At 39.2% G+C, this 24,401-nt stretch overlaps 3 protein-coding genes across 3 annotated transcripts; 1 reads left to right on the top strand and 2 right to left on the bottom strand.

Moving 5' to 3' along the window:
* Positions 1–9,006: 9,006 nt before the first annotated feature.
* Positions 9,007–11,107, top strand: LOC119072870 (DNA polymerase epsilon subunit 2). Its single transcript, XM_037178175.1, has 7 exons — positions 9,007–9,169; positions 9,228–9,375; positions 9,436–9,919; positions 9,984–10,159; positions 10,232–10,642; positions 10,714–10,890; positions 10,951–11,107. The coding sequence occupies exons 1-7, from the start codon at positions 9,102–9,104 to the stop codon at positions 11,044–11,046; spliced, it is 1,560 nt and encodes a 519-aa protein (XP_037034070.1). The 5' UTR covers positions 9,007–9,101; the 3' UTR covers positions 11,047–11,107.
* Positions 11,108–11,283: 176 nt separating this feature from the next.
* On the bottom strand, positions 11,284–13,965 carry LOC119072869 (probable cleavage and polyadenylation specificity factor subunit 2). Its single transcript, XM_037178174.1, has 6 exons — positions 13,753–13,965; positions 12,754–13,680; positions 12,219–12,691; positions 11,726–12,166; positions 11,475–11,668; positions 11,284–11,414 (listed from the first exon to the last, which is right to left on the bottom strand). Exons 1-6 carry the CDS (start codon positions 13,899–13,901, stop codon positions 11,322–11,324), a joined length of 2,277 nt encoding a protein of 758 aa, XP_037034069.1. The 5' UTR covers positions 13,902–13,965; the 3' UTR covers positions 11,284–11,321.
* A 5,254-nt stretch (positions 13,966–19,219) lies between these two features.
* LOC119072858 (ATP-binding cassette sub-family F member 2) lies at positions 19,220–23,009 on the bottom strand. The gene is made up of 6 exons (XM_037178165.1): positions 22,830–23,009; positions 21,940–22,108; positions 21,256–21,698; positions 21,076–21,194; positions 20,529–21,009; positions 19,220–20,465 (listed from the first exon to the last, which is right to left on the bottom strand). The coding sequence occupies exons 2-6, from the start codon at positions 22,091–22,093 to the stop codon at positions 19,794–19,796; spliced, it is 1,869 nt and encodes a 622-aa protein (XP_037034060.1). The 5' UTR covers positions 22,094–22,108; positions 22,830–23,009; the 3' UTR covers positions 19,220–19,793.
* Positions 23,010–24,401: the final 1,392 nt, after the last annotated feature.

The following is a 24,401-nucleotide window of genomic DNA, read 5'->3' as shown; positions in this document are numbered from 1 at the left end:
CATTTTTGTCGAACGTACAATCATGCCCATGCATTCGCAACATCTTGATCCCAAAAGACGGAGATATTCGGTCGAAAATTCAGTTTCGTGGCCAGCTCACACAGTAAGTTGTATTCGAAGCCATCGAAGTCATGCGATCCATCTGAATGATTTCTCGTTACGTATATGTACGGTCGGATTGTGTCAACAAGAATCGGTAGTGGGCATTGAAATAAGTTCCCCGTTTTTGAAGGGAAAAGTTCTTTTCTACGAAATGGCCATTTTTAAAGGCATTCAAATGACTGGAGCAATTTGGCTGCAATGAGTTGGAGCGAATGGAAAGTACGTATGCACCAGAAGTGATTCGTTCTTGTGACAATAATCAGGATGTTAACGTCCAAAATCATATGACGCCAAAAGGCACTAAATGTGGGCACGAGGTTGCTGTTCAGGTCGGAATCTTCGTCGAAGTTTGTGATAGCTACAGTGTAGAATCCAAAATGTTCCAATGATGTGTTGGAACGATCTCGAAAATCGACCTAAATATACGAAAATTAAACGTGTGGACTGATAGCGCGGACATTAAAAATATTGTAAAGAAAAATCAAATTACCCCAACGATTCGTGCGAATCAATCAAAATTATATTACTGAAGCGCTCCATGTTTCCGTTCAAATATTCGTTATCGTGCAAAATCCATGTGGATGATGCGTTCTTATCAATCGTGCCAAATATTTTTCGTAGAATTGCATTGTGCGTTGCATCCGTTTTATTACTAGTAACAAAGACATTAGTCGATCGTCGCAAGTAAATGTGTCGATGATTGATGTCAAAGCTTCGGCCATAAATCTTCTCTTGTTCAGTGTTCAGTTGTGGTTCCACATGGAGCTGATGGAAGTGATTGCACTTAACATCGTTATCATGTAAGCGTTCATCGTTCACTTTGGACCCCAGAGTTTGGGGAATTCAAATATGCACAAACAAGTGGTGGACTTTTTGTGAATAGAATCATTCATGTGAAAGCTAGTATAGTAGCAAAATGTACGATGACCTCTCAACGGTTTGCACTTCTTTCTTTAATTGCACCACTTTTAAGATTGATCGTCACTACGATTTGATAGTGGGAGGATTCGTTTCTTCGTATAGCACTGAAGAGGTTATGAGCAGCACGAAATCTTACTCATCCGACAATATTCTCGTTGTTGTACCGCATCCAAGACCGTACAGCTCTTTCGAAACGCTCTTCTTTCCGTTCACATTGACAATGTGGATCTTCTTGTCAGTGACACTGTCGATGACTGTTATCGCAATAAAATTACTCCAGTGCCACGGAAGACAGTATTACGAATTCGTAGTTGGAACAAGGAATCCAACTCCATATTTTAGTCTGTTACGTGTGCTTCTGACTGGTGAAACTTTCTACACACCAAATGGAAGCATTGCTAGATTTATACTGATGGTATGGTTGCTGACGTGTTTAGTTCTACAAACGGTGTACAAGGGACAACTATTCAATTTTATGAGAACGAATGCAACGGTGGCTAGTGTTAAAACCATGGACGAATTAATTGATAGGGGGATTTCAATAAAATTGATCTCCGACCGAGGGGTAATCACTGATTTACTAGCTCAGTAAATCACGGTAAATCACAGTAAATCACAGTAAATCAAGTAAATCAAAAATGAAGTTTCTACTAAATTTGAATCTATTTACTTCAATTTGTATTAGTTCATGAAATTTATCCTATATGTTTACGGCCACGATACTTCGAAATGTAATCCAGTGACAATTAAAAATTTTTCAAAAATTTTTCAAAATTTTTTGTGATTTACCGTGATTTACTTGATTTACTGATTTACTAGTGATTACCCCCTTGTCTCCGACAGCTACTACGTTTTCTTTGAGTACGATTATGACCGATTGGAGGAGCTGTAAGTTTTCGCTATAACAACAACACCTTTGAACAACTTAGGAGCAATTTTTGTGTTGCAAGATTATCAAAGATTATGCTGCGTTTTCGTTGTTTAGCATAATTGTCGATCTCAGCAATGCGAAATGGCTCGAATGTTTTCAGCCTAAAGAGAAACAGTGGAAACGTTTTGATATTACCATCAGGCTGATATCCTTAAATGGAAATACTGAATATGAATTTGTTACCGAAACGGAAGCGTACGTAACAATGGAAACTCAACTTATCGATGAAATCCGTCTGGAGAAACCTGAAATCAGACCCAAAACCATAAAGATCGTTATGGCTCCGATTGTTATCGATTTGCCGAAGCGATTTTATCTGAAGGATGCAATGGATAACCTAATCTCGTACATGAATGAAAATGGAATGACGTCGAAGTGGACGGCTCCGTACACTGAATCAGCGATAAGAGACAATGTCGATAAACGTATTCCACGAAAACTGAACATATTGCAGGTACTTGGCGTGGTAGAAGTCTGTGTTGGTGCGCTAATCCTTTCAATGTTGATTTTCGGTTTCGAGCTATTGTCCCCACGTTTAGGTTACTGGCAAAACGATGAGAAAATAAATTAAATTTTTTGAAACGACCGGTAGCTGATCGTAAGATTGTGAAGTGCAGATCATTGAACAGTGCTAATCATACAGTGTATCTGTAGATGTAGATGGATGATCACTGCTTACCCACAACATTATACTTTTTAGTAGTAGATGGAACGTTGTGTCTTTTGTGAAGAAAATCATCAAATTTTTATAGATACCACCAATTAAAGATCAATCAGGGTGATCGATGGTGATTTTTTTTAATCCTTCAGAGGTGAACTTTGGTGTGATCCTCAGATGCTTAGCAACTTTTAGCATTTCCTCAAAAACATCCACAGAGCTATAGCTCAAGCTCTTCGTACAAGCTATTCACGTGAATGGACTGTGCTTTGCAGTCATGGCCACTATAATCATGAGCTCTGAAGCCGAAACAGTGATTTTGCTACGATAAATAAGTTATCAAAGTTCACTGATTCGGTTCTCATCATGTCGGTTTTCATATTGATGTGCCTTATCACTGAATCATTAGGTCTGTTCAGACTAAATAACATTTTTTGTACCTATGGCTCATTATGCTATGAGAAAGCGCTGAACCGTTCCATTATTCCATTATTATAATTAGAAAAAGGTGGGGGGAAATTACTCGGGTAATTGATTAGACACCCTCGAAGGAATTGCCTTAGCATCGGGTAATTAATAGGAATTACAAGGAATTGACTGGAAATACAAGAAATTGAACGTAAATGAAAGGAAATACGGATAAGTATGATGAACGAAAGAACTAAATGAATGCAAAAAAGAATGATCGGTTTTCGGTCTTGGCCGAGGTCTTGGCTATTCGGTTTGTAAAACACAGTTCATTCGCTGATTGTTTCCTTTCATTGGAATTGAAGTAATTAAAAGGAATAAGAAATTGATTTGCCACCCTTTTGGCCAGTGGTTTCCCCCTCGGAAAAAGGTAATGTGAAACGTCAGCCTCGGATCATTATGATAAAGATCTCAGAGAGTGATTTCATAAAATATTTAGTAAAATGTTTAGCGGGAAAACAAATCAAAATTAGACCGATAAGTGCTCCCGACGGACGAAGTTCGTAAATATAGACAACAACGTATTGTGCAAAGTCTCTGAAATATTCAATAAGTGTAAAGATTCTTTACTAAAGAATTACGTTGTGTCGGATTACAATCGAACATTTTGCTCTGCTTCCACACGGGGGATGATATTTCGAAGGAAGGTCAACACTTTTCTGTGCCCATTTGAATTCCCCAAACTCTGGGGTCCAGAGTAACGATGAACGCCTACATGATACGATGTTAAGTGCAATCACTTCCGTCAGCTCCATGTGGAACCTACAACTGAACACTGAACAAGAAGATTTAATGGCCGCAGCTTTGACATCAATCATCGACACATTTTACTTGCAACGATCGACTAATGTCTTTGTTACTAGTAATAAAACGGATGCAACGCACAGTGCAATTCTACGAAAAGTATTCGGTGCGCTTGGTAGGAGCACATCTTCCACATGGATTTTGCACGATAACGAATATTTGAACGGAAACATGGAGCGCTTCAGTAATATAATTTTGATTGATTCGCTCGATTCGTTGGGGTAATTTGATTTTTTTCAATGTCCGTGCTCATCAGTCCGCACGGTCTCCATAAATTGTATTTTCGTATATTAAAGGTCGATTTTGAAGAGCGTTACCAACACGTCATTGGAACATTTTGGATTCTACACTGTAGCTATCACAAACTTCGACGCAGATTCCGACCTGAACAGCAACCTCGTCGCCACATTTAGTGCCTGTTGGCGTAGTATGATTTTGGACGTTAACATCCTGACTTATTGTCACAAGAACGAATCACTTCTGGTGCATACGTACTTTCCATTCGCTCCAACTCATTGCAGCCAAATTGTGCCAGTCATTTGGAATGTCTTTAAAAATGGCCATTTCGTAGACACGGAACTTTTCCCTTCAAAAACGGCGAACTTATTTCAATGCCCACTACCGATTCTTGTTGCACCAATCCGACCGTACATATACGTAACGAGAAATCATTCAGATGGATCGCATGACTTCGATGGCTTCGAATACAACTTACTGTGTGAGCTGGCCACGAAACTGAATTTTCGACCGAATATCTCCGTCTTTTGGGGTCAAGATGTTATCGATGTATGGGACATGATTGTAAGTTCGACGAAACTGACAATGAATCTAACTACTTACTGACTTGTTTGAAATTGCACCACTTTTAAGATTGATCGTCACTACGATTTGATAGTGGGAGGATTCGTTTCTTCGTATAGCACTGAAGAGGTGATGAGCAGTACGAAATCGTATTCCTCCGACAATATTCTCGTTGTTGTACCGAATCCGAGACCGTACAGCTCTTTCGAAACGCTTTTCTTTCCGTTCACATTGACAATGTGGATCTTCTTGTCAGTGACATTGGCGGTGACTGTTATCGCAATAAAATTACTCCAGTGCCACGGAAAAGAGTATTACGAATTCGTAGTCGGATCAAGGAATCCAACTCCATATTTCAGTTTCTTACGTGTGCTTCTGACTGGTGAAGCTTTTTACACACCAAATGGAAGCATTGCTAGATTTATACTGATGGTATGGTTGCTGACATGTTTAGTTCTACAGACAGTGTACAAGGGACAACTGTTCAATTTTATGAGAACGAATGCAACGGTAGCTAGTGTTAAAACCATGGAAGAATTAATTGAGAAAGAGATTTCAATAAAATTGAACTACGACGCTTACATTGGGTTCTTTGAGTACGATTATGACCGATTGGAAAAGCTGTAAGTTTTCTTTGTAACAACTTTTGAACAACTTAGACCGAAATCACATGAGCAATTTTGTGTTGCTGACACCGAAGATTATGCTGCCGCTTCCGTTCTACAGCATTATTGTCGATCTCAGCAATGCGAAATGGCTAGTATGTTTTCAGCCTAAAGAGAAACAGTGTAAACGTTTTGATATTACCATCAGGCTAATATTCGTAAATGGAAGTACTGAATATGAATTCGTTACCGAAACGGAAGCGTACGTAACAATGGAAACTCAACTTATCGATGAAATCCGTCGGAAAAAACCTGAAATCAGACCCAAAACCATAAAGATCGTTATGGCTCCGATTGTTATCGATTTGCCGAAGCGATTTTATCTAAAGGATGCAATGGATGGCTTGATCTCGTATATGAATGAAAATGGATTGATGACGAAATGGACAGCGCCGTACAAAGAGTCAGCGATAAGAGACAATGTCGATAAACGTATTCCACGAAAACTGAACATATTACAGATACTTGGCGTGGTAGAAGTCTGTCTTGGGGCGCTAATCTTTTCAACGTTTGTATTCGTTTTTGAAGTATTGTCCCCACGTTTGGGGTACTGGAAAAACGACGGGAAAATAAATTAAATTTTTTGGGAAGACATTTTTCAGGCGAGATGTGAGACGAAAATTACACCGATAATTTTGGCAGTGCAGATCATGTTATTGCGTAGCCCTCTCCTTCACTACAATACGAAAATTCCATAATCTCCCAATTTTCGCTCAAATTTACTACTGTCTATTGTATACACATCGAAAAAGGTACTGGCAACGACGCAATGATTTCTGGAAAGGATATTTTTCGTGAATTTTTCATCAAAATTTAGTGCTATACAATATGTATCCCTCACCCTGCCTTTTCTGGAAAAATTAAAATTTTTGGCCCAATACACAGAATATCTCACATCTTATGATGTAGACTTGGAACGATAGTCATCTTAGGGGTAAGGTATTCAAACGACACCAATCACAAGACGATATTCGTCACTTGCAGATATAACCGCCAGACATTTCGACATAAAATATCACATATAATATCAACAGCTTGAATAGGGTCACACCTGTGCTTGCAGCTCTGAATATTCGATATTTTTTACGTCATGCCTCAGCTAGTAATAGAGTATACAATATATATTGGGGTATAAATGATGGAATGTAGTCTCCTAGGGGAATGTAATATGAAATAAAATCGACTGCACTGCATTGATAAAAAAGATTTGAAAATCTTACCTGTTGCAGGTAATTTTGTCTTCAGGTAATCTGTTTGATTTGACTGTGAACCTGAACAATCTATATTTTTACGTAATAAAATTAATTCAATATATGTCCAGTGTACATTTGAGTTCATTTTCATATAGTGTATTAGGACCCTTATTTGACGTTTCAAAACGTAAAGCGCTACTCCCTGGTTTATTTTACTCTGCTGTGCTACTACCAGGGCCTATTTTACGAAAACATGCTTCTCAAGTTTCTGAAAGTTTCCAAAATGTTTCCTAAAGTTTCTTAAGGAAACTTTTCTAGAAACTTGAAGAAACTTTAAGAAACTTTTCAGAAACATTTTGGAAACTTTCAAAAACCTGAGAAACATGTTTCCGTAAAATAGGCCCTGGCTACTACTTACAACTACTTACTTGTAAACGAGCCATATGGTAACTATATGAACCAGCCAATACAGTGTTATGATGATAGAGAAGGAAATATAATTCAGACCAGTTATTTTATCTTGCCTTGCCTTAACTGGTCTTAACTGGCCATTTAGAGAGGGACGTATGGGCGACGTATAGTGTCAAAATTGACAGAATTATTTTGTTCTAATGTCAATGTCGACACAATAATCTGTTTGATCGAAATAGACTGTTATGATCAGAGCGAGAGGACAGAAGACCAGTTTATTTTAACTTGCCTTGGGGTACTAGTCAAAATATCTTCTTCTCTTTCATCATAACACTCTATAAAAGCATGACCGTAGTTGCAAACTAACCAGTTAAAACTTGCTGGAGGTGTAGCTGTCAAACTTACTGTTGTAAAAATTCTAGAGACTGTTATGATCAGAGCGAGAAAACCGAAGACTAGTTATTATAACTTGCCTTGGGCTACTTGTCAAAGTATTTGTTTCTCGTTCAATGTGGTAAGTTGAGAGCGAGAGGACGGAAGACCAGTTTATTTTAACTTGCCTTGGGGTACTTGTCAAAATATCTTCTTCTCTTTCATCATAACACTCTATAAAAACATGACCGTAGTGGCAAACTAACCAGTTAAAGCTTGCTGGAGATGTAGCTGTCAAACTTACTGTTGTTAAAATTCCAGAGACTGTTATGATCAGAGCGAGAAAACCGAAGACTAGTTAATTATAACTTGCCTTGGGCTACTTGTCAAAGTATTTGTTTCTCGTTCAATGTGGTAAGTTGAGAGCGAGAGGACAGAAGACCAGTTTATTTTAACTTGCCTTGGGGTACTTGTCAAAATATCTTCTTCTCTTTCATCATAACACTCTATAAAAGCATGACTGTAGTGGCAAACTAACCAGTTAAAGCTTGCTGGAGATGTAGCTGTCAAACTTACTGTTGTTAAAATTCCAGAGACTTATGATCAGAGCGAGAAAACCGAAGACTAGTTAATTAAAACTTGCCCTGGGGTATTTGTCAAAGTATTTGCTTCTATTTCAACGTGGCACGTTGAGAGCGAGAGGACAGAAGACCAGTTTATTTTAACTTGCCTTGGGGTACTTGTCAAAATATCTTCTTCTCTTTCATCATAACACTCTATAAAAGCATGACCGTAGTGGCAAACTAACCAGTTAAAACTTGCTGGAGGTGTAGCTGTCAAACTTACTGTTGTAAAAATTCCAGAGACTGTTATGATCAGAGCGAGAAAACCGAAGACTGGTTATTATAACTTGCCTTGGGGTACTTGTCAAAGTATTTGTCTCTCTTTCAACGTGGTACGTTGAGAGCGAGAGGACAGAAGACCAGTTTATTTTAACTTGCCTTGGGGTACTTGTCAAAATATCTTCTTCTCTTTCATCATAACACTCTATAAAAGCATGACTGTAGTGGCAAACTAACCAGTTAAAGCTTGCTGGAGATGTAGCTGTCAAACTTACAGTTGTTAAAATTCCAGAGACTGTTATGATCAGAGCGAGAAAACCGAAGACTAGTTAATTATAACTTGCCTTGGGGTATTTGTCAAAGTATTTGCTTATATTTCAACGTGGCACGTTGAGAGCGACAGGATAGAAGACCAGTTTATTTTAACTTGCCTTGGGGTACTTGTCAAAATATCTTCTTCTCTTCCATCATAACACTCTATAAAAGCATGACTGTAGTGGCAAACTAACCAGTTAAAACTTGCTGGAGGTGTAGCTGTCAAACTTACTGTTGTAAAAATTCCAGAGACTGTTATGATCAGAGCGAGAAAACCGAAGACTAGTTATTATAACTTGCCTTGGGCTACTTGTCAAAGTATTTGTTTCTCTTTCAACGTGGTACGTTGAGAGCGACAGGATAGAAGACCAGTTTATTTTAACTTGCCTTGGGGTACTTGTCAAAATATCTTCTTCTCTTTCATCGTAACAGTCTATTCAATTTACTGTTCATATGGCAGATGTCGAACATTTGTCACTGCATGTTGTTGCCAGTGCAAAATAAAGAAAAGCGATGACAACAGTCCGATAAAAGGCGCGAAACTTTTATGTCAAAACGACCAAAACAAAGTTCTGTGTGTTATGTGGTGTGTAAAAACAAACAAACTTTTTTGTCGTAATGGAATTGTCTCGATATAAAGGTCGTGTTCAAAATGCATTGAAACTAAGTGGCTATGTTGTCCGATCGTAAGTCTGGACTCTGTTACGATTCCGGTCGTGTTCTCTATGTAATCGCTCGTTTCAGAGAAATATCACAGTTCTTAGCTCAACAATTGTTGACTCTGAAGGAGTCGGAACGGGAGAAATGGTTGGCTACAATACTAAATCACATTCAGAATCAATCACTGACATCGTCGGTGATTGAGAAGTCGAACGTTGAATTGGCGATACGAGTAATTTCCGTCGATGTTCAATGATAGGAAGCAGACGTGTGACCTACCCTTTAATTGCAGGAATGCTCGAATTCTGGTCTAGACGAATCGGAAACGGTATTCAGTGTCATCAACGCGTTCGATGTGCCTAGTTATAGATATGACACCGATCGGAAGCACTTCATTCTGGACACCAAACACAAAAGCATACTGCCCGACGCAACAATCAAATCGATCTATTTAACGGATCGCTACAACATGTTGTGGCAACGGACCTCCAGGCACGAACTCTTCTCGGCGGTGGTGCAAGGTACCAAATCACAAGCCAAAAAGTTTCAGCTGAGAAGAGTCGAAAATCTCTTGGCTGCGTCCAAAATGAGGGATGTCGTCGTTTTGGGCTTGCTGACACAGATCCGTGAACGAAAGCTATTCATCGAAGATCCTACTGGAATTGTCGAGCTTGATCTGTCCAATGCACAGTATCACAGCGGTTTGTTCTGCGAAGGTTCCTTTGTTCTGGTTGAAGGAACGTACAACGACGAAATTTTGAAGGTGTCCGGTTTGGGTAAGTTTATGCTCTGCGGTTCGATCAAACCAAGACAGACCATCTGCGTTTCCTCATCACTTAGGTTTTCCACCGCCAGAGATGGCTGAGTCGAGTCGTAGCTATTTCGGTACAGCGAATACTTGGGGAGGAAGGTCGAAAAGTTTGTTGAAAAGTTCTCCACGGCTGCTACAGATTGAACGGTCCAACACTGATGCGACTTTAGTATTCGTTTCGGACTGTTGGCTTGACAATGGAGAGGTACAATTTCTGAATCATTTGAACTCAACCGTCAGAGTGCTGTAAGCATTTTCTACCTCCAAACCGCAATAGGTTATGGAGAAACTGAACATGCTGTTTAGCGGATACAATAGCTGCCCACCAAGCGCTATCGTGCTAATGGGATCATTCATCAAATCGTCAGAGAACCCGTTCACCTTGAAAGCCAAATTAGCTGAACTAGCCGATGTAATCGAGCCGTATATGGGCATCAAACAGGACACCGACATCGTGTTCGTACCGTCACTGGACGATCCAGCGACAGCGAATATTTTACCACGACCTCCGTTGCCGAACTGTTTGTGGAAAGACTTTCAGAAAAAGGTTCCGCGAGCAATTTTCGCGACGAATCCATGCCGGTTACAGTATTGCACACAGCAGATTGTCGTGTGTCGAGCCGATTTGGTAACGAAATTCTGTCGGAACACCATACACTTTCCCAAATCCGGACAACTGGAAGATCATGTAATCAGTCGACGCAACAAAAATTGGACGAAAATTCGTTTTTGTAACAAAAAATCAAATTTCTCTTTCAGTTTGCCCGGACGCTCATTTGTCAAGGTAATCTGACGCCACTTTGCCAGATTACGCTTCCCACATACTGGCAATTCGATGCAGCGCTCAGTCTCTATCCACTTCCCGATTTGGTTGTCATCGGAGATCCTAGTCAAGGTTTTCATACCACCCAGCAAGGATGTGCCGTTATTAATACGGTAAATCAACGTTATGATTGACGACTACAATCGATTGCAATATTCGGGGTCTATTTACAGGGATCGTTTCCAAAATCAAAGTTCGCTTTCAAAGTTTACGTGCCGTCGAGCAGAGTTGTGGAAGACTCTCAAATTCCAGACGAGATGGACGAATAGATTTTCGACTTTTTTACTCGTTGAAACGTCTTCGATCGAGATCAATAAACTTGTTTGAGACAGAATTTTGATTTGAATTTTTGATTTTGATAAAAGAATGTAAAAAGGTAAAGGACTGGTATGGGTCCATCCAGAGCATCCGGAGCATCCAGAGCATCCAGAGCATCCAGAGCATCCAGTACATCCAGTGCTTCCAGAGCAACAAACAACCACAAAGAATCGACACAAAAACAAAACTTTCACATCGTTCGGCCAGGGCCCACTCTATTTGACAATTATATGATCGCATATTGTTCATACAGCAGCTCCCGGATTTTGTAGTAATCTTCCGACAGACATCCTTCCATCGTTACTTTGCCAGTGTCAACCTAACGAAACGTTCAATGAGAATTTCCCACTTGAAAATGCAAAACGAAAATCAATATTACCCGCTTCAAAGCCAACGTTCCATTCGAACACCACAGCACACCACCCGAAAATTCCGAATTGATGTTGTGCTTCTGCAAAATTTGCTTGAAATCCGACAGTTTCAATTCGTTGACAAAAACTGAATTGTGTGGCGGAATGTCCTCCTCCTCCAGCGGTGCCAATGTGAGTAGCTTTTGGTCTTCGTCGTCGATCACTGCAAAAGTATTCGTTGCTAGCACGGCATTCACAATAAATTGTTTTCAAATTTTACCTTCCGTTGGCTCCTCTTGATCAACTTCCATATCGAGAGTCGCTCCAACCGCAGCTATTTGCTTTTTGCGCACCACCACCGCCGAGTCCATCCATGCAATTTCGGCATCTTTACCCCTTTGGAAGAACAATTGCGACACCAATGCCTCAGTCAATCGGACCTGGTAGATGTGTGTTTCGGTTGTTGCGTCCACAATGTCGCCCTTTTTCGGCGTGAAGACACGGGCACCAATGCTCTGGACGCAATGCTTTGACACTATGTCTATGTTTTCTGGTGAACCACGAACCACCACAATTCGACGCGGGCGTAGTTGTGACAGAATTTGTAGTAGAGATCCACCATCTGATCGACCCTCGAAGTCGATGAATTGAACTTGGGCGTTTACTTCGATCAGCTTCCGGCTACTGATGCATTTCGTTGGCTTTTCAACCAAGACGCAGTCTGAAATGGAGGGTAATTTGGTGAAAATGCCGGCACAACGCTCATGACTCACCATTTTTGTTCTTATCCGATTCCTTCTTGATATCCTCAATTTTCACTTGTTGCGTGTTCTCTTTGTTATCGTCCATGACTACATCAAAACCAACGTCGAGCATTTTGTAATCCTCCAGCTGAATGATCTCGCCGTACTCGTCACTTTTGATCTTCTCCTCGTAAAATGGAAACATGACATGCTGCTTGCGACTGGTTTTAAAGAAGCCCGAATGTGCCATACTCTCGTTCCGCACGACAATGTCATGCTTGCCGGTAATGATATTCATTTCCAAATCGTCGTCAGAGTCCGAGCTACTGTCATCAATATCCTGTTTGATCAGTTTCGACAGTTTGTGTCGTTCGCCCTCCGTTCTCATATAGTCTTCCAATTCAGCACCTTCGAGTTCGACGCGTCGCCTCACATCCAGTTCGATTTTCCGTCCATTTCCACCATTTTCTAGTAAATCGCGAGCCAGAGTCCCTTGAGACGATCTGAAAGAAAACATTTTGGGTGAACAGACGTTCCAATTCGAATGGTGAATCTGCTCTCATACCGTGATGTGATAATGATGCTGTTGTTCGGATTCGCCGCCCACTGCACAAACAATTCTCGTGTGAATCCACTTTCCATATCCGGCGTCGAGGCCAGTACCACTTTCGGACTGGATATTTTATTCAGATCGTTCAAGCTGTGACACAACTGCAAGTGTTTGAATTGGAACGGATTGTTCCGTGCGCCCTCGAAACTTTTCATCAATTTGTCGCTCATCCATTCGATCTGCGATTTGGCGAACTCGATGACATTGTAGCTGAAATGATTCAGTATGGCCAACGAGTAGGCCAAGAGGCCGGAGTCTTTGTTACGCCAGAATTGGTCCAACATATGAGCTAGTTCCAAAACACGACCAGCAGTGTCCACACACACTAAAACATTCCCATTGTTCCGCAACGTTTGCAGTATATTCGTCATCAGTTTCTCATCCCTTGCTCTGCGTCTGGCTTGTTGATATTTGGCATTGTAGGCATCGGTGATCAGCAGTGATGGACGTTGCAGTTTCTCCAATTCACAACCGTTCAAATGCCTCTCCTTCTTGTGATTGAAATCGGCTGCGTAGACTATGTCCTCTTCGCCGACTTTAATGATTTTCCAAATCGTACCACCAATCATATGACCGGCCGGCAACGGTGTTATCGTTATCGTTCCGTATCCCTTGCCCTTTAACGCAACGCTCTGGTTGTATTTCAATTGAATTATCCGCTCGAACGCCGTGTCGATGTCGTCTAATGAAAACAGCTCAAAGTCGTACATGTTGTAATGCGACATGTACAGGTCGTACATAAACATCTGACCCATTTTGTACACCGGAATGGTCGCATAAATCGGACAATTCAAACCTAATTTACCGACTAGGTAGGGAAGTGCTCCCAAATGGAATGGATCCGGATATGAGAGTAACACTGCATCGATGGTGTGGACATGCCTATAGAGTAATTATATCAAGGGTATTAGGCCACAGTGACGGGAGAGTGTGCATTGCACCGGCAATGTTTACCTTTTTATTTCTTTGATAAAATTTGGATCGAATTTCTCATCCCAACCGCAGTCCAACAAAATTCTTACTTCGTCCACTTGCAACAGATAACACGGTGGCGATTCATCGCTTGATCCAGATATCGCTAGCAATTTAATTATCGAAGTCATGTTTTAATCGCTCGCGCTATACTCTATGGTGTTTTTAGAGTCTCTTGGCTCAACTTCTTCTTCTTCTTGCTCTTTAAATGTCAATGGATGCGGAGGTACCATATTGTTAAGTCTTTGCGTTTCTACAGGCTCACGATTCTTCGGATAACATTTTAGTCTGTTTTATTTCTCGAATAATGGGCCTAGGCACCTGGCATATTATGAAGAATCCCACTGATAATAGAGAAAGCGTCATCACTTTTTGGGGCCTTACCTTAACAGCACATACGTTACGTTGTAAGATTTTTCTTAACTTCCATTTATGATTTCGACAATTTACTTGAAAAAAAACCGAGAGGCAAACAACTCGATTTGCCACTCTTTTTGTAAATTGTGAGGCTGTAAACTTTGGGGAGGTTACGCTGATCGCCATTTTATTATATACGCCACGGCAGAGTAAAATAAACCAGGCAGGAGCGGTTCATTTTCGAAACGTCAAATAAGGGACCTAATACACTGTATGAAAATGAACTCAAATGAACGCTGACATAAATTGAAAAATTTTATTCGCAAAAAATATAGGGCTACTAGATTATTCAGGTCCCTTGTCAAACATCCACTCTTGCCTGGTTAACTTTACTCTGCCGTGTATACGCGGTAACACACCTTTTCCATGCAAACAAATTAACCAAAATCGAATCGAAAATATCGAAAATAATGTATCTATACCTTGGGAAAGACAACCTTCTATTGTGTAGGTCTGTTCCGAGTGCAACAACGAAATTTCAAACGTCATCCTCAGACTAGCAAACAAAATGTTGATAAAATGTATGGAAAAGCATCGAGGTTATGGCTCTGTGGATGACGTTAGATAGTAAACCAAGTCGGAGTGCGTCTGTCCAGCGAAAAAAAAAAATCCTCGGAAAGTCCGTTGAAAATATTTGAAAACAAGAAAATCCAAGAAAATCTTCAAAACACTAAAAATTCTCAAAAAATGTTTGGAAATTCTTGAAAATCCGACAAAAACTGTAGAGACATCCCAATGAAAATCATTAAAAATCCTCACAAAATAATATTTTCAAAAATCATGAAAATCGATCGAAATTGCAGTGGACGTTAGTGAAACTACGAAGTGAATTTGCTTCAGCTGTTTTTCAGCTGATTCACTTACACACAAAAAAGTGCTTGTACGTTTTTATACGGATGAAATAGTTACACGCACGCGCATTTTAACGGTAAAACACTATAAAGACATGTGAGTAGTTTTATTTTTCTTTTTTCTTTCATTTATTTCATCAATGGCAACATGCCCCCTGACTACTTACATTTTACTTGAGGGTTTAAAACAATCTTCCTAGCCAAGATTTCCATTTAGAAGATCAAAAGTGAAAAGAACACACGCATTAACTCTACGTCGAGCTAGTGGTTCAATGTTGATCGATTCACACCTGTCGATATACGGTGGAATTCTGTGGCTCATGTCGCGCCTCACCGTTCGCCGAACTTCTTCTGGATCGATTCAATTATTTGTATAAGTTTTGTTTGAGTGAAAAACAGATGAAGCAAATTCATCCGTAAATGCTCAAAAAACTTTGAGCCAAAGCATGAAATCGTACGAATTTTCGCGATCTCCGTGATTTTAAAGATTCACAAAAATCATGAAAATTAGCGAAAAATCATGAAAATTGGTGAAACGTTCTCACTATTCCAGGCTCTGAAACTTAGAGTGACAAATTTTTGGCCGAAAAGTCTTCAATCATTTTAATGCCGGCAAATGTAAAAAACGTAACAGACAACATGAGCTACATTTTGTACAAAATGAGTCTTGACGGTTTCATGATAAAATTAAATTTAAAAAACGACAGCTCATTGAGTGGATTTCACCAGTCCAAAAAAAAATCACGGAAAATTAAATTTGAAGAATGAGCTCAAAATGTGTCACTATGGTTTATGGGTCAGATCACGTAAGCTGAAAGCTGTATACAGTGTTAAAAGAGCGTAAAAGAGAGAAGAATGACCAGTTGCTTAACTGGTTTCGATGGGTGATACCATATACACTCGAGAGATGGCATGGTGGCGCTGTCATTTTTAAACATGTCTGGGTGCCCATGTAATTTTTGGGTGCAGATTAGCATCAACGCCACCATGCCACCTCTCGAGTGTAACTCTATGGGTGATGCGTCAAAATTTGTACGTAAAAGTTCAGTTAACTAGGAACAAACCAGTTAATTTAACTGAGCTCGAAGGGTGAACACTCTTCTTGACATTCTCTTTTTACATTATATTGAAACTTATCGAAAGTTACTGAAATTCAGCAAAATTTTAAGAAAATATTAGAGAACGTCAGATTTTCTGAAAAGAAATTCAAAATGAAAACACAAACGCAATTGGAAAGGGCAAGTTTGACATATTCACTAAAACAGAATTAAATTCTGACTCCAAGGATTTTAATTAAACAAAATGCCATTGTGTGGCGCATAATCTCAAGAGTCCGGTAAACTAATTGTTTTCTCCATCCGACCAATATATTTTGAACGACAAGACTTTGATATCATCAATACAAACATCACATTTTCAAAGGCTTGTCGCTCGGCTCCGATTGAAAAAACAATTGTTTTACTGGACTCTTGAGATCATGCGCCACACAACGGCATTTTGTTTAATTAAAATTTTTTTCAGTAAATCTGTCAAACTTGCCCTTTCCGTTCAAGGTTCTGAAAGAACAGGTTGAGACAATTCTGAGTGTGTCACGAAGGCGGTAAAACACAAATTTCGACAATTCAGTCAGGTTTTGTTCAACACACTCATTGTAGGTTGTGTGAAATGTCAACTTGATAAAAATAATTTTTTTTCTTCAAGTTTTCTTTTCATATACAATCTATAAAAAGGTGTGTTTAACAAAACACGTCTAAATTGTCAAAATTTGTGTTTCGCCCAAGGACCCTCTCAATAGACTGTTATGATCAGAGCGAGAAAACCGCAGACTAGTTAATTATAACTAGCCTTGGGGTACATGTCAAAGTATTTGCTTCTCTTTCAACGTGGTACGTTGAGAGCGAGAGGACAGAAGACCAGTTTATTTTAACTTGCCTTGGGGTACTTGTCAAAATATCTTCTTCTCTTCCATCATAACACTCTATAGAACAAACTGACAAATTAAAATGAAAAATCATATATTTGAATGTATGAGTGACAGCTTCGTGTACAGACAGTAAAAAGGGACTCTTTAATGTCAAAAGTAAAGGAACCCAAAACGTCAAAATAAAGCAATGCGAAGCAATTCGGGTCATAATTACTCTAGGTCAGGCCTCCCACTAAATTTTGCCCTGTCCGAAATTCGGACATTTCGGACAATTTGTATAAAATTTCGGACATTTCCAGAAAAAATTTCGGACAAATGTTTTCCAGTTTTCACTAAAGAATCGCAATAGGAATAGTCTGTGAGAAATTTAAAATCATTCCCTCACCAAATTTCAACGTTTTTTATCAGCAGAATTTGGTGACAAATTCTAAACTCAAAAATTTGTTTGGAGTATATTTTGGCGTGACATGAATTGATCATTAACTGGTATATAGGACTTGAAAAATGTTTTACTAAAAGTATTGTTAAATTTGAGGATTAACTGAAACCTGGCTCAAAATATTTAAAAAAGAAAGAAAAAGTTTTAGAACGGTTTTATTCATATAAAACTAGTTGAACTTCCAGGCAACATACTTTTTTACCGCAGACGACTCCAATTCCAAAAATTTTGTACTAATGCTTAGAAACGTATTTTACTTTACTACTAGTGAGGGAATGTAGCCTTTCTCTCACTAGTTAAAACCCTTTCCCTCGCTCGTAAAGTAAAACGCCATACTATACACTGGTTTAGTAATGTACTATTGTTCGCACTTCAAATTTATGCTAGATGCCTAATACGCCGACCTTCAAAACATCAGTCGTATTTTTACTTTTCGAAGCTCGATACGCCACAGTCAGGCAAATTTTCTATTTAGTTCCAAGTAACTTAAAAAATTCGACAATATCGATAGTTCCCTTACTGAATAAAAAATCTTTAAAAATTTGTCAATATGGGATGCAGAGTTTTTTGAATTTGACTGCCTTCAGAAGTTAAAGTTATCCTGAAGAAACCAGGAGAGTGTGTCTATCTCATCGATTATTACAATATCTATGTGAAGGCTCGGATTGTGACGAGTGAAATGAAAGTAGTTTAAGTTAAGAGCGGCTCGCCGGTTCGCTGATGGTAAATTTTAAAATCTGTAAAATCGTCTATCAGCGGACGCCTGAGTTTCTATGGTGAACGAAAAAAAAATTGCTGGACACGATAGAGCGTGAAAAACTATGGAACAAATCCGTTGTTGGCGGAAAAAAAATTTTGATAGACGAGATCGCCGTAGAATATGGGTTTGAAAATGCAGACCTCCGCCAATTGCAATAGTTTTGTATGACCAGTTACCTCAGATCAAATTTTTAACACTTTGAGGCAATAAAGGAAGGATCAGTCTAATGCCTGAAACTACGATTTTTTCTTGAAACTAGAGTTTTCAGTCTTAAAAATTGTAACTCAACAGACCGTTATTGGCGGAATCTGCCCTTAACAAATTCAGTAACGATTTAATCAAAATCGTTTTTAGTAAAACACTTATTTAATTAGCGAATGACTGTTGTTGACTGATGGACGAATCTTAATTCAAATAATTCAAAGGGTTGTACATATGTACATATGTACGTAAAATTAATTTACTCCCTCATCTATGTTGATATAAATTTTAAGACAAAGAATTGGTACACGGAAATTATAATTGAAAAATGTATGAAGCGCGCCGCAGGCGATTTTTTTTTGTAGAGTCTTTTATAAGTTTCAATATTTAAATTCGGTCAGATCTTGAAGAAAATTTCGGACATTTCGGACAATTTCGGACAAATGTGTAAAATTTCGGACATTTCGGATATTTCGGAAAAGTGGGACGCCTGCTGTAGGTAGTCTACCTCTATGGTTTCACCCGCCTTCGTGTCTTAACCTGTTCTTTCAGCACCTTGTTTCCGTTTGCATTTCCGTTTCCAAGCCAAAAGATTTTCTGTTCAGAAAATCTGACGTTCCCTATTACTTCTGTTAATTTCGATAAATTGCTAATAATATTCCCTGGATATGAGGCACTGTACCCTTACCAAGTGAGGAAAATTCGGAAAACAATGAGTAGACCAGAAATTTTCGACCATTTCGTCATTCTGAAAGATGATCATCCTCGTGATCATCACGCTGCAAAACAGTTACTTGACTCTCTATCTGCACTGTACGCTAAGGAGAAAATACCAACTACGAGTAAAACACAAATGATTTTTTTTTGTTTGTCGCTCAAAGTATAATAATAATATTGTATTCACTTGAAAGAGTGTTATTGTGAGTTAAAGTAAATTCCTAAAAAATATGTAAGCCCTAAAAAAAACAACAGAGACCTAGGAAATAAATTATTAAGATCACACGTTTTTGTTTATTGTAACTACATTCATTTTGCTATAGTCGGTTTTTTTGTATTTTTGTTTTTCCAATTACACTAGCGATAAGTAGGATTTTAACGATTAAAGTTTGGAAACATTTAACGATCGATGGATTGATTTTGTATTTTTCTGTCCGTAATTTTGTCATCTTTTAGCCAAAAACAAAAAAAGAAAAAAAAACCCAAAAAAAAAAGAAATCACCGAGAGATAATTGTTCAACAGTTGCGGATTCGGATTTAGTATTTGATTGATCGAAATGAAAATAGAAAAAAAAAATTTAAAAATTTTGGACCGAAAATAAGTTCGCCAAAGGAAAATTCCGTTTAAATTACCTAAAAGAAAAACGAGTCGATCAAAGAAGATAGTTTAAAGAACCAGTCCTCAACGGCGACCACCACCCATCTCGCATCTCTTTATTTCTTTTTCGCCTTTTCGGCCTTTTCTATATCTTTAATGATGCGCTTCTTCAAATGGTCCTTGTAATCCAAAATGCCGCCATTCCATTTCGTAACCGTTTCATTCTCACAAATCCAAATCTCTTCCGCCACTTGATTGATCAGCCGGAAATCGTGGCTAACCAACACCATACCGCCATCAAAATCGCTTATAGCTTCGCCCAGTGCATCGATGGTTTCCATATCCAAATGATTGGTGGGTTCGTCGAACAGCAATAAATGTGGAGTTTGCCAGGCCAGCCAAGCGAACACCACTCGGCACCGTTGACCATCGCTCAGCTGTCGAATGGGACAGACCTGTTGTCGACCGGTTAGACCGTAACGACCGATGATTTTGCGCATATCTTCACGTTCCTTCACCTCGGGGAACGCTTTCATCATGTAATCCAGCGGACTGACGTCGAGGTCCAACAGTTCGTGCAAATGCTGATGGTAGCGAGCAATGCGCAAATGGGAATTTTTCCGAATCATTCCGGACGTTGGTTGCAAATCTCCGTACAACAGCTTCAGCAGTGTGGATTTTCCGGCACCATTCGGTCCGACCAGAGCCAGACGAGTATCCAAATCGATGCCGAATTCCAAGTTTTTGTAGATGTACGGTGTCGTGTCATTGTATCGGAAGCTAACATTCTGTCAGGAAAATCAGGAAAATTAGCGTCATGGTTGCCGCGGACTAACCATTGTTATACGAACCTGAACCATAATAACTGGAGGTGGAATCGTTCCACATGATGGAAAGCTGAAATTCAACGTCTTATCATCGACGACCTTATCCGTTAGGCCTTGTGCCACCATTTTCGCCAAAGTTTTCTCCTTCGACTGTGCCTGTCTAGCCAGCTTAGCCGAACCGTGGCCGAATCTCGCGATATAGTTCTTCATGTGGGCGATTTGATCTTGTTCCCAGTTGTACTGCTTCATTTGATTTTCCAGCAGTTCCATGCGAGTCTTCATGAACGCTTCGTAATTACCCGTATAATATTTGAGTCGCTTGTTGTTCATGTGAATGATGTTGGTGCAGACACCATTCAGGAAATCCTGGGAATGCGAAATTAATACCAAAATTCGTTTGTATTGGCTCAATTCGTCTTCAAGCCACACACAAGCATCCAAATCCAAATGATTGGTCGGTTCATCCAACAGCAACAGGTGCGGCTTAACGAATAACGCTCTGGCCCTGGATGGGTGAACAAAGAAAAGAGAATGAGTACAAAATCGAACACAATGCCCATTTGGTACGTACAGAGCGATTCTCATTCGCCAACCTCCCGAAAAGTCTTTGGCCTGTTTCTGTTGCATCTCTTTGGTGAATCCCAAACCGTGCAAAATTCTGGCCGCCTTCATTTCCGCTTGATCGGCATTCTGTAAGATGGATATGATTAAAGTAAAAAGAATGGTTACGCGACGTGTATGGCGCCCGTACCATGTCATCCAAGCGATCGTAGATATCCATTAGCTGATCCTGTGACTCATCGTCCTCACGCGTAGCCAATTCGTCAGCCATTTTCTCCAGCTTCAATCGCTCTTCATCCACTTCCATGACGCATTGTAAAGCCGATTTGGTACTAGCTGGAATCTCACGCGTCAAATGGAAAATGTCAATGTGTTCGGGTATCGGCACTTCGCGATTGCCCAGAACAGACAACAATGACGATTTACCGCAGCCATTCAATCCAATTAAGCCATAACGACGACCACAATTCAATTCGAGTGTGGTGTCTTGCAGCAATTCGGAACCGAAAAAGGTTATAGCAAAATTGGACATTTTGATATCACGCGATCGGGGATGTACGGCCGAAGTACCCGTACATGACCGGGCTTCAGCCGATATTCGTGCTTCTTCTTCAAGCTTAGCACAGAGGAGCTCTGCAAAGAAAAAAATAATAAAAATTTGAAATTTAAAACCGGCACACGCAAAGCACCTAGCAGGGTAATAGATGTTGTTACACGTCAAATAGAGCAGTATTTTTATACCAATAATACCATTAGTAGCTTTAATGGTTGCTGCTAATGGTATTATTGGTATCAACATACTACTCTATTTGACGTGTAAAAACATCTATTACCCTGCTAGGTGCTTTGGCACACGGCATGTCATTCCACCAACCTTCTTCGGTCAATTCAACCGGTTGACCGTTTGTGGTTCCATTGGTTTTGGACGCATCAGTCGAACCGCCGTTCACAGATATAATCTTTTGATTACGCTTCTTCTGAGCCTCCTTCTTGCGAGCTTGATCACGTTTCTTTGCGTCGGAAGGCATTTCTATAGGAATTTACTGAAATCATGCGAGAAGAGAAAGGAAATTTAAATTGTGGAATTTCAAGCGAAACGTAATTCAGTCGAACAAAAAACAATGAACGAAAGTGACACATCACAATAAAAAATACCGCGTCGTTTTCTGCACTAACAAGAGTCATTCGGGTAATACCTCGATCGATAAAATAAACAAAGTTTTCTATATAAATTGCAAAACGTATTTAGACTGGTATGGTATGCATAATTTACACGAATCACACGAATGCAATTCGTTCCAATTTATAATGTCATAGATGGTGCATGACAACAATGAACTGAATTTGTGTTCGTATTGCTTTGAATGCTTTCAGATTCGAAACGTTTTTGATGAACGAAGCAATCAAAATTTTTTTTATATTTCACAAAAAGTTCGCACTTGCCACTATTACAAAACTGATCGAAATAGCGTTCAAGTGAATCAAGAAATGTGTAATGTGAGGTTATGTGCTCAGACAATATCGACACACTTTGTACACTTCCTTTTAGGGACACCATTTAGCTGAGTGCGTCAGCCATAAAGAAAATTGCATTCACTTTTGTCATTTTCAACGTGACGACATCCCATCGAAACAATCAATGAAAACATCAGATTCATCAGAATTCTGAGAAAGTTTCACATATAGGAAGGAGTACAAAAAAAAAATCAATTAAATTTCCATGACACAAAAACATGTTTTACGGACGATCACGCGTTTATTTACCTGACAATAAACGAACAGCTTAAACACTTAATTCATAAATAAATATATTGAAAATTTATAGGGATAAATTCCTCTAGAAAAAGGTTTTTTTTATTCGACGACGCGAGACTGGTAAGTTACGCGTGCGAGCAACGAATTGAAAAGAAAGAACGACTTCCATCAATGGAAAATTTATCTGTCAAACTTCTATGTGTGTGTGTGTATTTCGTTAATAAATGTCTAATTTCGTTTTGATCTTTCGTTCACATCAACTTCTATATCGACCGAGACGACAATGATTTTGAACCTGTGGCGCACTTCACAAAAAAATTTGGTATGCTCCCTGATCCAGGGCCTATTTTTCGATTTTTTTTGGAATATTTTTCCAAAATTTCCCAAAAAATTGCCAAAAAATTCAAAAAACTGCGAACATTCAAAAACCGAATTTTTCGATTATTTCGAACGGCTTTGGCAACTCTGAGCTCAGCCTTGTGTTTTAGCAAACTCGGTCTCGGTCTGCAAACTTTGATCCGTCGAAGGGTGAATGCATGTGTTTCGTTTATTCATTCGCTGCTTACCGGGAAAATCAACTCGCCGAGTCTTCGTTCTCAAATAACGTTCACAACGAGAGCACTCAAAAACAACGGAATTATTTACATCAAAGGCTGTCGGAATGGTCGCGTCACTAATTCACCATTCAACAACGCCTGTAAAATGTTCAACGCCACATCATCTTCGATCGATCCGACTCTGCCACACGCTCAGTTTCGTACCGCTCTGCTTCGTCTACCTGACTCAACTTTTGGTTCATTCGTTCAACTATGATCGTGCCAGCCTAACATCAACTATTTCTACCTCTTTTGACAAGCTTTCTGCGATAATCTGTCTCTTGTTTGTTTCTTATTTTTTCTAATTTTGACTCAACATTTTTATTTTGTTAACGTAAACTTAACTTTTCTATTGTACAATTAATACTAATAGTCCACTTGTATAAAGCCGACTTTAAATGAATAAAGAATAGCTGGCTCTCAATGATTTTGTTTAATTATTGACTCTCTCAACTTTCAAATTAATCGACTTTATTTGAAAGCTGATAGCGGATAGTGTCAAGAATCAAACAAAATAATTGAGAGTCAGCTAAAACGCAAGGCTGAGTTCACGAGTTGCCAAACCGTTAGAAATTTTGGAAAAATTCGGTTTTTGAATGTTCGCGGTTTTTGGAAATTTTGGAAAAAATTTCCAAAAAAATTCCAAAGATAGGCCCTGCGTTGCACGACGACATAATTGACATAACTTAACGCCTAATTCCAAGGTTCTGAAAGAACAGGTTAAGACACCCACGAGGGCGGCTGACACACAAATTTTGACAAATAGGTGCTATTTATTGAACATACTCATTACAGATTGTTTGAAATGTCAACTTGATAAAAACCTTTTTTCTTTCTTCAAGTTGACACTTCAAACAATCTGTTATGAGTATGTTCAATAAATAGCACCTATTTGTCAAAATTTGTGTGTCACTGCCTTCGTGATTAACTCAGATGTGTCTTAACCTGTTCTTTCAGAACCTTGCCTAATTTAACCATACTACAG

This window comes from Bradysia coprophila (assembly GCF_014529535.1).
Source record: "Bradysia coprophila strain Holo2 chromosome IV unlocalized genomic scaffold, BU_Bcop_v1 contig_84, whole genome shotgun sequence".
Classification (NCBI taxonomy): domain Eukaryota; kingdom Metazoa; phylum Arthropoda; class Insecta; order Diptera; family Sciaridae; genus Bradysia; species Bradysia coprophila.
The sequence above is the reverse complement of the archived record's forward strand: the minus strand, read 5'-3'. Positions and strand labels throughout refer to the sequence as shown.